Source organism: Dama dama, chromosome 31 (assembly GCF_033118175.1).
Source record: "Dama dama isolate Ldn47 chromosome 31, ASM3311817v1, whole genome shotgun sequence".
Classification (NCBI taxonomy): domain Eukaryota; kingdom Metazoa; phylum Chordata; class Mammalia; order Artiodactyla; family Cervidae; genus Dama; species Dama dama.
In genome coordinates this window covers 7,462,787-7,476,559 of record NC_083711.1, presented here as the reverse complement: position 1 = coordinate 7,476,559, position 13,773 = coordinate 7,462,787, and the positions used below count along the sequence as shown (strand labels likewise).

Sequence of the window (13,773 nt, the reverse complement as noted above, 5' to 3'; positions counted from 1 at the left end):
ACCAAGGAAGTCTTGTGGTGCTTCAATGTTTTTATTTTTTTTTCCATTTATTTTTATTAGTTGGAGGCTAATTACTTTACAATATTGTAGTGGTTTTTGCCATACATTGACATGAATCAGCCATGGATTTACACGTATTCCCCATCCCGATCCCCCCTCCCACCTCCCTCTCCACCCGATTCCTCTGGGTCTTCCCAGTGCACCAGGCCCGAGCACCTGTCTCGTGCATCCCACCTGGGCTGGTGATCTGTTTCACACTTGATAATATACATGTTTTGATGCTATTCTTTCTAAACATCCCACCCTCGCCTTCTCCCACAGAGTCCAAAAGTCTGTTCTGTACATCTGTGTCTCTTTTTCTGTTTTGCATATAGGGTTATTGTTACCATCTTTCTAAATTCCATATATATGCGTTAGTGTACTGTATTGGTCTTTATCTTTCTGGCTTACTTCACTCTGTATAAGGGGTTCCAGTTTCATACATCTCATTAGAACTGATTCAAATGAATTTTTTAATGGCTGAGTAATATTCCATGGTGTATATGTACCACAGCTTCCTTATCCATTCATCTGCTGATGGGCATCTAGGTTGCTTCCATGTCCTGGCTATTATAAACAGTGCTGCGATGAACACTGGGGTGCACGTGTCTCTTTCAGATCTGGTTTCCTCGGTGTGTATGCCCAGAAGTGGGATTGCTGGGTCATATGGCAGTTCTATTTCCAGTTTTTTAAGAAATCTCCACACTGTTCTCCATAGTGGCTGTACTAGTTTGCATTCCCACCAACAGTGTAAGAGGGTTCCCTTTTCTCCACACCCTCTCCAGCATTTATTGCTTGTAGACTTTTGGATAGCAGCCATCCTGACTGGGGTGTAATGGTACCCCATTGTGGTTTCGATTTGCATTTCTCTGATAATGAGTGATGTTGAGCATCTTTTCATGTGTTTGTTAGCCATCTTTATGTCTTCTTTGGAGAAATGTCTGTTTAGTTCTTTGGCCCATTTTTTGATAAGAAGAACGATGCACATTTTGTATACTTTGCAGGAAAAATGTTTTAGAAGCTTCAGAAAGAAAGTTGACCTTGCAGAAACATACTGGGTTTGTTTTTGTTGTTGTTACTTTGCTTCTTTTTCTAATAGCTCATTATTTTCAGATGCATCATTATGGATGTAGTTTCCTGGTCCAGTATGTCACTCCTGCCTGAGGCCTGATGAGAGTGTGGATTGACTAAAGAGACCTGCTAAAATGAATTTCACATACCACTGGTTACTTGTGGATGCTTATATTCTTGAAGAAGCAATTGGTTGGTTCTGAACATGTGAAAAATTAGTCATGTATTAAACTTTAAGAAATATGACTCAAGTTGATTTTTAAAGTTAAGAAATTGTCATGGGCATATCAAATTCTTCTAGGAAAGCTTAATCAGAATGCGCGTACTCTTTGGGAAGCTGCTTTGCCTTGCTGTAAAGCTCTGTGTTTAAGAATGTCGCTGTTGTTGTCTAGTTGCTAAGTTGTGTCCAACTCTTTGTGACCCCATGGAGTGTAATCCTCCAGTATCCTCTGTCCTTTGGATTTCCTAGGCAAGAATACTGGAGAGGGTTGCCATTTCCTTCTCCAGGGGATTTTCCTGACCCAGGGATCAAACCCACGTCTCCTGCATTGGCAGGTGGTTTCTTTACCACTGAGCCACCGGGGAAGTCCTTGAGTATTTTACCAAAGCATTACACACTTGAAAAATGACAAGGATATGGTGAACATTAAGGCCTTCCCCTAACTTCTGTCCTTTGTCTTAAGATTTTTTTTCCTTTATCCTGATTTAAAAAATTAAATCAACTTTATTGAGATACGCTTTACATAAAATGAAACACACCCATTTTAAGTCTACGGTTCTTGATGAGCTTTGGACAAATGCATGTACTTGCTTTACAACTACTGGGCTGTTGTTACTGCTTCTATTGTTGCATTGCTCCATCCAGATAGAGAACATTTCCATTGTCCTGAAAAGTTTTTTTATGACTCAGTCACTCACCCTATTTTGAAAAGAAATGTTAAAAACAATTTTTTTTCTTTTCTCATCTGTTGATCTACCCCAACACACTTGTGTCTCCTTTTCTTTCCTTTTGGTTATTGCTGCTCTAGCAGTCTGTCAGTTTGTTGGATTCAAACAAGGAGCTGCTTATTGGCTCTACTGACAAGGCAGAGGGGAATATGCCTTACTATTTTTCTATTTTGTTCTCAGTGAACTCTTGCACACCCTTTGAAATCCCCATCCATCCATCCATCCGTCCATCCCACCCCCACCACCCACCTTCCATTGATCCCTCCCTCACACACCCAGCTATCCATCCATGCATCCATGCATCCATCCATCCCACCCCCACCACCCACCTTCCATTGATCCCTCCCTCACACACCCAGCTATCCATCCATGCATCCATGCATCCATCCATCCCACCCCCACCACCCACCTTCCATTGATCCCTCCCCCACACACCCAGCTATCCATCCATGCATCCATGCATCCATCCATCCCACCCCCACCACCCACCTTCCATTGATCCCTCCCCCACACACCCAGCTATCCATCCATGCATCCATGCATCCATCCATCCCACCCCCACCACCCACCTTCCATTGATCCCTCCCTCACACACCCAGCTATCCATCCATGCATCCATGCATCCATCCATCCCACCCCCACCACCCACCTTCCGTTGATCCCTCCCTCACACACCCAGCTATCCATCCATGCATCCATGCATCCATCCATCCCACCCCCACCACCCACCTTCCGTTGATCCCTCCCCCACACACCCAGCTATCCATCCATGCATCCATGCATCCATCCATCCCACCCCCACCACCCACCTTCCATTGATCCCTCCCCCACACACCCAGCTATCCATCCATGCATCCATGCATCCATCCATCCCACCCCCACCACCCACCTTCCATTGATCCCTCCCTCACACACCCAGCTATCCATCCATGCATCCATCCATCCCACCCCCACCACCCACCTTCCATTGATCCCTCCCTCACACACCCAGCTATCCATCCATGCATCCATGCATCCATCCATCCCACCCCCACCACCCACCTTCCATTGATCCCTCCCCCACACACCCAGCTATCCATCCATGCATCCATGCATCCATCCATCCCACCCCCACCACCCACCTTCCATTGATCCCTCCCCCACACACCCAGCTATCCATCCATCCAACTTTTTGTTGAATGTCTACCATGAGTCACGGGTCACCAGGAATCCCACCCCCACTTAATTTATGTTCTACCAGGGAAGCCAGAGAGTTTACCAACTACACTGAGAAGGCCATACATTTATGATGGGGAAGTCTGGGGTGCAATGGGTGACACAGCAGGAGTGGCTTGGAATGATTCTCGGGGAGAGGGGGGACATTAATAATGGAGATGGAGGCCAAGGATCGTTGAGTTGGTTATTTCAGGCATATTTATTGAGCCCTGCAGGCTGGGCACAGTGGTAACTGCAAGAGATTCAGACACAGGTGAGTAGGGAAGACATGGGACCAGTCTCATGGGATACACATCACTGTGGGGTTAGCCCAGGCAGGGCTGGGCAGTGGGGTGATGTTTTAGGAAACACATTCAGTGGGGCCCAGGGAAGAGACAAGGACAAAGTGAGTTAGAAACACTGCAAATTCCACATGACCAGAGCTTGAAAGTCAATCGGAAGGTGCAACTCTGAGCAAGGGCCATAGCAGTCACTGGGCTTTTAGTCACCGTGTAGAACGTTATCTAATCTCTGATCAGAATCTTTAAACAGAGATGAGGACTGTAGGCGCCTCATCTCAATCACTTGCAAATAATCTTCTCTGTCTTTCACAAGCATAGTCATGATTAAAATGACCTTTCACGAACAGTGGGGAGGGAGTGCTGAAGAAAATGAGGTATGTGAAAATAAAATTCATCGACCCGATTGCCATGTAACATTTGGTGAGTCATGAGAGTGAGAATTTCAGATGTGAATTAAAGATTGCCAAAAGCAGTGGCATATTTGAAATTCCCGGCGTCCTACTTTAAAATTAGAAGACAGGAGAACTGGGAAAGAAAAAAAATGTATTTTTTATTTGCATTCTAACTTCTCAAATCATTTTAATGTAAATTATCTATGTAGTTTCCATCTGAATTGTTGACATTTAGATGAACTTTACTTGATAGGCACTTGGAATAAATATTCCACAGGATTCTTTAAATGCTATAAAATAGGACATACTCCAGCTGCTGATTCAATTTTGGTCATAACATGGCCATAGAGTGTATTTATTTGATCCTTTGCAACATTTGAGAAGATCTATTTAGTTAGTGATGAGGTCTGTACAATTTCACGTAAAACTAAAGCTCTCCAAAAAACGCAAATCTCCTCTGGGCACTAAATCTCACAATATTCTGGAAATGACAAATCCTAAATGCTCACTGACTGCAAGTCAATGTTTTTAGCCTGCGTATTAATAGCTGCATGAAATGTTATACTTCTCTCATCATTTATCACCCTTTGTTTGGATTTAGCACACATTTTGAGTATGCTGATTTTCTTTTCTGGCATGGATGGCTCTAAGCTACTTACCAGCAGATGAGAAATATATTCTATCAAAATCTATTTAAGGAACACACCCAAACAATGGCAAAGGATGCATTCTGCCTGTTTGGTGTCTGTTGTTTTGCATTTTACTGAGCCCACTCACTAGGAGGGCTACAGAGATGCTTGAATCCTGGGCACGTTCATGATTTAGGGGCCTTTGCTGAAGAACTGATGCTTTTGAAGTGTGGTGCTGGAGAAGACTCTTGAGAGTCCCTTGGACTACATGGAGATCAAACTCGTCAATTCTAAAGGAAAGTAACCCTGAATGTTCATTGGAAGGATTGATGCTGAAGCTGAAGCTCCAGGACTTTGGCCATCGGATGCAAAGAGCCCACTCATTGGAAAAGATTGTGATGCTAGGAAAGATTGAGGGCAGGAGAAGGGGGTGGCACAGGAAGAGGTGGTTAGAGAGCATCACCAACTCAATGGACATGAGTGTGAACAAACTCTGGGAGATAGTGGAGGACAGAGGAGGCTGGCATGCTGCAGTTCATGGGGTGGCAAAGAGTTGGACAGGACTTAGCGACTGACCAACAGCAACATAGCCGTCTGCCTGGAGACCAGACTGTGAGCATGCTTAGCTTTGGAATCTGAGCCAAGGCCGCCACAGGTACCTGAACTCAGAACCACTCGTCAGACATCATCCATCACGAGTGAGGCTGTTTGTTGACTTGTGGATTTCTACTCTAGGATCTGAAGGCTTCCTGGGCAATGGGACCAGCCACCCATATTTCTGCAGTTGTGTAAGGGGACCTGCAGGAAATCTGAGTTAACTGACAACACAATTCAATTTTATTCTATTTATGAAATAGAACCCTGGACCAGCACATTTCCCAATCCAGTTCTGCTCTGCAGTGGCTGCTAGTTATTCAACATGATGACAAAAAACAGCCTCACCCTCCTTCCCTGGTGGTTAATTAGCGAATCTTCTCAACAATCAGATTCAACCATCTTGATGCAAGTGAGGATTTTCCAACATGCTTAGACTTCAAACATATATGAATTTAAAATATGCAGGTGCTCTTGCAGAATGACAGAATGAGGCTGCTCTTAAAAGGAAAGCAGAGGAGGACGTGAATTTCCATGGAAAAATGCCTGATGTTCATCTTGAAAAAGATGCAGACATCACTCGCAAATAAGAGAGTGTGAAAGTGGAAGTCCCTCAGTCGTGTCTGACTCTTTGCAACCCCATGGACTGTAGCCCTCCAAGGTCCTCTGTCCATGGAATTCTCCAGGGCAGAATACTGGAGTGGGTTGCCATTTCCTTCTCCAGGGGATCTTCCCAACCCAGGGATCAAACCCAAGTCTCCCACATTGCTGATGGATTCTTTTACCATCTGAGCCCAAAAGATAAATATATATATATATGTATGTGTACACATATATACATCATTTGCAAATTATTCAGGCCTTTGAGGGCTGGCCAGGAGTGCACCACCATTTTTGATAAGAGTTCCAGATGAAATTCAGATAGGAGGCTTACAAATAGACTTTCTGAACATAACTGGCCTTTGCAACTTAGTATGTTCCACAGGCATATTTTCTATAGGAAAGAAAATTCCTCAAATTAACAATCAGAAACATTGTTTAGAGGGGTGTGTGTATGTGTGTGTGCGCATGTACTCGGTCATGTCCGACTCTTTGCCACCGTGTGGATTACAGACCGCCAGACTCCTCTGGCCGTGGAATCTTCCAGGCAAGAATACTGGAATGAGTTGCTGTTTCCTACTCCAGGGGAATCTTCCCGACCCAGGGAGGAACCCACCCATGTCTCTGTGCCTCCTGCATTGGCAGGTGGGTTCTTTACCACTGCCCCACCCGGGAAGCCCATTGTTTAGCGGAGCTGATGGCAAAAGGGATGTGCATCTCAGCATCCTCTCCCTGGACAAAGGAAACTCTCCAGACTTCTGATTTCAGTTTTATCCATTTTCCTCTTTGCTACGTGATGCCCCATTAGTGTGGCCGACAGCCTGTGAACCACAGCAAGGACCTGGGAGTTTTCAAACCCAGACTGATAAAGGAGTGCATCCTTCTGAGACTGCAGAAGTCAAAGGGCTCACAGGCTGACCCTTAGAAATAAAACAACGGAAAGCTTTTCCATAAAGAGCATATTGTGTCGATTTATTAGAGAATGCAGTTAAAAAAAATATCTCGAGGTTAGCCTCTCCAGTTTAAAAGCACTGAACTAGGAACACTTGAACGGCTATGCGAGCGTCTCTTGCTCATTTGTCCCCCACACCCCATCAGGTCCTGTAAACAGGGTTTGGAGACCATTCAGTCAGTTTCTTGATAGGAACAGCCAAACGCCTTTGCTTCTTAAAGAAAGCCCTCTTCCCCTTTTCGAAAGCATGCACTGTTACTTGGCCTCAGGTATTTCCAAAGGACAAACATGGTTACAGTATCGTAAGGCCAAAAGAGAATACCTATGGACCGGACATACACAGGACAGCTAGAAAAAAATTACAAACAGTAACCTAGTGTGACAATTCCACCAGGAATTAATGGGAAAGGCACTGCACCCTTCTTATACCCACTATCCACTTCACGTGCTTTGAATTCAAGTCCCATCAAACATCGAAAGGCATTTTCTACAACATACAATTCACAGGAGGTTAACACAGCTGACACTAGTCTTCCACGGCCATATATGTCTCACCCAGGTGCACAACAGGTGTGAATATACACTGTCGGCTTTATTTACAGGTTTATCTTGATGTTTTAGTGGGGGTAAACAAATTAATGATCTCAAATGACTACTGCCCCCGAAAAGGGTTTTGGCTATGATTCATGTTATATAAACCACCACGTCAAAGAAAGAAATGAAACCCGTGTATTGTCTGATCTAAAACATCTAAACTAAAATTTCTCACCCACTAGAAGTTGGCAGTGAAAGTGCTATTTTCTGAATTTTATAAGCGAAACGCTACACAGGAATTTCAGATTGACTTCTTTTGCAAAAGCACAAGTTGTTGGCTGCATTGGACAGAATGCAGAATGGTGTGTGTATTCCATGTAGAATCCCCTCCACCCTGCCCTGGGTGCTGTTGCAAAGACAGTCATGAATCTGGAAAGGTGATAGACTTTGCGGATGCCTTCCTATCTCCCCAAAAGATGTAAAACAGCAATGGCGCAACTCTATATACGAACAAAGCTTAGTTCTGAGAAATCTGAGAAATATACATGCACAAATACCAGAACATGAAGGGGGAAAATGAAACGCTAGTTTCCACGTTGCACTGTTGCTTTCACAACCTTTCTGCACCAGACGCCTTGTGGCTTCGCGTGGTGCCTTTTCCCACCAGGAGAGAGAGAGAGAGTCTACCTTGTAGACTGATTAGACACAAAGACTCTCCCCAGGGTCGGTGGATCAATCTGCCCCTGGCCAAGACAGAACCTACCAGAAGAGAACAAGTACAAAACACTATCGTTATTGGTTTTCTCGAGATGCTCCCAGATGTCCTTGCGCGATCACCCCAAACTCAGCGATCGGCTCGGGGCATGGCCAGGAGCCACGAACACTGACTGAGGCGCAGCGTTGGAACCAGGGGACGAAGCCTCGATTCTCTTCTGAGCAACGTGAACTGGAATTTCCGCCACAGCGGTCACGGCTGCCGCCTCCAAAGCTGTGACCGGCTGCTTCCACAGTAAAAGATGCCTTCTCGCGAGCATGGTTCGGAGCACGTCTTCGTCCGGGCGCCAGTTCAGCTTAAGTGGATGGGCGTGTACTCCGGCCTCCTGGTCTGGATAATTTTGGGCTTGGGTCTCTTCATTCTTTCCATCTCGTCTTCTTCCTCATTCTCCTGATCGCTCTCACAGACATGGACCACCACGCTGGGGGTGGTGTCGGTGGCTGCGTGCAGTTCATACTTTTCCCCTGGGGAAAGAAAATAATTGCAGGGTAACTCAGGCAAGGAGGTGAGGGCCAAAAAAAGCAATAGCAGAGGGATGTGCAGGCAGAAGCCAGCTCGCTGAGCTTCTGTGGGCATCCACTGGGGACCGAAGGACGCAGCCAGACACACTCTGGATGGTGTCTCCTTGGCTCAGACAGTAAAGCATCTGCCTGCAATGAGGGAGACTGGGCTTGATCCCTGGGTCAGGAAGATCTGCTGGAGATGGAAATGGCAACCTACTCCAGTACTCTTGCCTGGAAAATTCCATGGACTGAGGAGCCTGGTAGGCCACAGTTCACGGGGTCGCAAAGAGTCGGACACAACCCGACTTAGTCGGGTTAGTCAGCAACTAACACTTTCACTTTTTTAAGCTTTCTCTGAACTACCCAGGGGACTTCCCTGGTGCGGTGAAAGTGGCACCCATTCAGGAAAAAACGTTGTATGAATAAAGGCGTTAGGTAAGGCCCTCTTGGGCACATCTCCCCACCAAAGGCTTTCACTGAAGCTCACAGACCAGGCTAGAGACAGGAAGCATGGGGAAGCCTCTTTGCCCAAAAGACACAGATGTGAGTTTTGAACCAGGTGCTCCAAAAGCATTTTTGACCACAGCATCCTTTTCCACACGATTATCAACCCCCTCAAACCAGGAGTGTCCTGCTGGTGTATGGCAGCCTGAAATTTATCAGGCTCAGTCAAGGGGCTTTTACTCATAAAAAAGCTGTTGCCTCTTCTCAAGCCCACACGTGAGACTGGGATGTTATTTTAACTGCCTCTGAAAGGGCTTCCCTGGTGGCTCAGCTGGTAAAGAATTCGCCTGCAACGCAGGAGACCTGGGTTCAATCCCTGGGTCAGGAAGATCCCCTGGAGAAGGGCATGGCTACCCACTCCAGTATTCTGACCTGGAGAATTCCATGGACTGTATTAGTCCATGGGGTCGCAAAGAGTCAGACATGACTGAGTGACTTTCATTTCACTGAATGGGTGAGTGCTTCCCAGATGGCCCAGTGGTAAAGAATCTGCCTGCCAATGCAGAAGACATAAGAGACAAGGCTTCGATCCCTGGGTCGGGAAGACCCCCTGGAGGAGGAAATGGTAACCCGCTCCAGTATTCTTGACTGGAGAATCCCATGGACAGAGGAGCCTGGTGGGCTACATACAGTCCATGGGATTGCAAAGAACTGGACATGACTGAGTGAGTGCGGACTGACAGGGTGAACGAGCTTCAATATTCTCAGGGGGCAGAAAGTTAAGGTAGAGGGTCAGATGTATCACTCAAAATCTTGGTCACGATCCTCTTTACAAATCTTTATCTCCTGCCAAGGAGGCGTAATCCAGAAAGCAAGGGGATGGGATCACATTTGCAAAATCTTTGCAATCTTGTTGGCTGAAAAGCACAGCTGAAATATGAATTACTATTCAAGCTCATTGTTGGATAAACTGAAAGCCAACTGATGTCTATTCTCTAAAAGGGCTTCTCAAACAAGACATCTGTAAAAAAAGCGGTAGGTTCTAGAGTGTAAAGAATGTTCATTAACAGCACTTCCGGCCCCTGGGACAGTTTGACTCCTTTCTCTAGGTGGACATCTCCCTTTTCCCTTCTCTAACATTCCAGAAGTTTCCAATCCTGGGCTCTGCTAATGCACCTTAGCCTGGAGCTGCTCGGAGGAACACTGGCACTTCCAACTTGACCTTCATGCCACGGTGAGCAGCGGGTAATGTGATCTTTGCTTTCTACCATAGAGGGAATTTTCTGTCTGAGAGGTGTTAACAGCAATGTCACCTTTTTCATATGAAACTGCTGATGGTCCAGGAAAACAAAACTCTCCACTCAAAGGAACATCAATCAGATTATTGGTCAAGGAGAAAGCTGATGGCCTCGGTGTTTACTGCATTTGCCCCATGGATAGGGCAGAAGTGGGGCTCAAACCTGGTCACTCCAAGACCCCTGCCTGCACCTTCCAGTTCACCCAAACCCTATCGATAGGATGGGAACCACCAACATTTTACTGTTTCCAGAAAACAGATCCTGAGCTCTGCTGATGAGCCAGGCATTGTATGAAGTGCTTTTTACATGATGATCTTGTGTATTGCGCACAACTCTACCAGGGAATACCCATTTTCTGGATGAGAAGCCTGAGGCCAGAGTACCTTTCTTCCCAAATGCTCACACCTTTGTCCCTTCAGAGGCACAGAGCCTCTTCATTCCCTGGCAAGCTCAGCGGGTGAGCACCCCTCCCTGCCTGTGGGCCTGTGTCTGGGGCTCCTTCTCCTCTTGTGATCTATGGGTCTCTGACTGCTCACACCTTCAAAAGGGCAGGTGAGGACCAGGTCGATGGACAAAATTCCCTTGACTAAAAATGAAACTTAACGGAAGTGGGGAAAGGCCCATTTTCCCCTTTCAAAGTCCAACAGCTCATCCCCGCTTGGAGCGACAGGACCTGTGAGGGGGGTCTTGGGTCTCCCACCCCCCCAACCATGGGCTGGGCTCAGTGGGTGAGAGGAGGGAGTCACGTGATGCGATGCAGAGAGATCACGGTGCTAGATCCCCAGGACCAGCCTGCCCCTCTTCCTAAGGGAGGAGGCCAGAGGCGGGCGGGCGTGCATGCTCCCCGGCAATGGGTGACCCTGATGCAGAGGCAGAAAGCCAAACAGAGACAATTCTCAGCGCGTGCTGGCATCCATCCTGTGACCGGGTGAGAGGGGCGCTCTGATGGACGCCCTGGGCACAAGATCTCCACGTGTCCTCACCACCCCCACCCCTAGTCCTTACCCGAGGGCAGGGCTTACCTGGCCCCAGCTTGGAGATAGCGTATAAAAGGTCATAATTTATGACGGGAGTAGCGTCTTCCACTTGTTTCCAGCCGACCGGCGGCGAGGCGGGAGGAGAGATGAGGAACTGTTTGTCTGGATTCGGAGGGGCCAGGTGCGAACTGCCTATGTGTAAAGTCTGGAGGAGAGAGGGAGGAGGAGATGTTTCTTGAAGGGGGAAGGACTGAGGCAGCGTGAGGGCGCCTCACGACCGCCTGCGGAAGACAGGGGTCAGGGGCGCAGCCGTGTCCACAGGCTCAGCCCGGGATGAATCGCCATACGGTTCACAAGCGGCGGGGAGATGGAACTTAGATCACCATGCAAACGTGATTAGAGCACCCTCCCGGGATAGGGACTCATAGGCACCGTGGACCACGAGAAAGAATGCTTGACCCAGACTCATTGGAATAGACCCTGATGCTGGGAAAGACTGAAGGCGGGAGGAGAAGGGAACGACAGAGGATAAGATGGTTGGTTGGATGGCATCACTGACTCAATGGACATGAGTTTGAGCAAGCTCTGGAAGTTGGTGATGGACATGGAGGCTGGGCGTGCTACAGTCCATGGGGTTGCAAAGAGTCGGACACACGACTAAGTGACTGAACTGAACTGAGACTGATAGAAAATATATAGAGGTAATTTTAGTACAGATGGAAAAAAAAATAAAGCGCTGTGGCCAAGGTCAGAAGGGATTTCAGAACCAATTGCCTGCAGCTCCTCATGTTACGGAGGCATTACAACATATCACAGACGCTCCAAAGGCTAAGCAACACCTCCAGGACCGACATCAGTTTTCAGGGGGACAAAGCAGGGATGGGGACTTGCCACACTCTCAGGCTTCCCTCCCCCTTTGGGGCTCTGAATCAGATGCCTAAAGGGAGGAAGGAAAAAATAAATGCACCTTCTAGGATGTGTGCATGCACGCTAAGGCGCTTCAGTCGTGTCTGACTCTTTGCGACCCCATGGACTATATAGCCAGCCTGACTCCTCAGTCCATGGGGATTCTCCAGGCAAGAATACTGGAGTGGGTTGCCATGTCCACCTCCTGGGGAATCTTCCTGACCCAGGGATCAAATCATATCTCTTCTGTCTCCTGCACTGGCAGGCAGTTTCTTTACCACTAGCACCACCTGGGAAGCCCAGTTTCTAGGATACATATTTTAAGAAAAAAAATAATGATAAGGGACAATAACTGAGATCCTGGTTCTAGGGGCTTAAAAGTTATGCCAGTGAATGGAGGGCTGTCTGGAGTCATCTTACATTCAAATCTGGCCACTTTGGATTTTGTTTGTTCTTTAGTATCCCACCCCTCCTCCACCCCCCCCCCCCACCTAAAAATTTCACAATGAACATGTCTTTACTTTAATAAACCAGAAAAGGTCATGGGAGGGTCTAAGCAATCACTTAAATGGAACCACACCAAACGCAGAAGGGCATCTGTTCCCAAGGATTCAAGGTCTAAGGCTTGGATCCACCAGGGGGCAGGGCATCCGGCTCCAAATTTACCCAGGCAGGGCTGGCCAAGTTTGCCTTCCCCGCAGGGTCCAGAAGCCCCTCTACAGGGTCTGCCCCGAGAACTCAGGACCCCCAAGGGGGTCTTTTTCACCAGGGAGCAGGAGCTGAAGGGCTCTTGCCCTCTTGCCAAGCTGTTAAGACTTCTATAACATCCTCAAGTGGAAATTTATGAGCAGCCTGGAAGGTGGGTGGTCTACCATCAAGGGGGGGGAAGGGGCAGGAAGGGGGTGATGGGCAGGACGAAAAGCAAACCTGCCCTGGAGCCCCCCAACCCACCTGGGACTGCCCTGGTGCCCAGACCCCTGCTTACCAGAAGGATTTCTTCCCAGAAGGACTTCTTACCATTTTGCTACCTGCCTGATGAACCCATTCCCCTCCCCCCCTTTTCAGACGGGACCCGGCAGCCCCTGTGTTGATGCAGGGTGGGTTGATGTGCAGGGCGTGTTGATGTGCAGATACAGGTTCTCCAGAAGTGAGCAGGCTACTGAGCCCTGCTCAGAACCTGCATAAAGCCAGAACCGCTCTAGTCTGGGGTTCTAGCAAAGTCACGCCCACTACCCTGTGGTCCTCCACCTTCCAGAGTCAGAAAAAGACTCTTTTTCCCATCATCACTCAACTCAAGGAGGTCATCTATGAGGTCAGGGATCAACTACACCCCACTATCTTCTTAAAATAGGGGATGTGATACATTTCTAGTATGAATTTTGCCCCTCTGAAGATGATTTCTTGGAGTTTTCAATCAACATATAGGTAATGGGTGTCTAGAAACGTCCCTGGTGGCTCAGTGGTAAAGAATCCACCTGTGATGCAGCAGACCCAAGTTCAATCCCTGGGTTGGGAAGAGCTCCTGAAAAAAGAAATGGCAACCCACTCCAGGATTCCTGCCTGGGAAATCCCATGGACGGAGGAGCCTGGCGGGCTACAGTCCATGGGGTCACAA

The 13,773-nt window shown here is 47.6% G+C and overlaps 1 protein-coding gene across 1 annotated transcript in view; it reads right to left on the bottom strand.

The window, feature by feature from the left end:
* Window positions 1-6,720: 6,720 nt before the first annotated feature.
* RCAN1 (regulator of calcineurin 1) overlaps window positions 6,721-13,773 on the bottom strand; it is a 115,435-nt gene continuing 108,382 nt past the window's right edge. The window contains exons 3-4 of the mRNA XM_061134388.1: window positions 11,298-11,457; window positions 6,721-8,494 (exon numbers count right to left, since the gene is read on the bottom strand). Coding sequence (XP_060990371.1) covers window positions 8,322-8,494; window positions 11,298-11,457 — 333 coding nt within the window. The 3' untranslated portion in view covers window positions 6,721-8,321. The remainder of the gene's footprint in view (window positions 8,495-11,297; window positions 11,458-13,773) is intronic.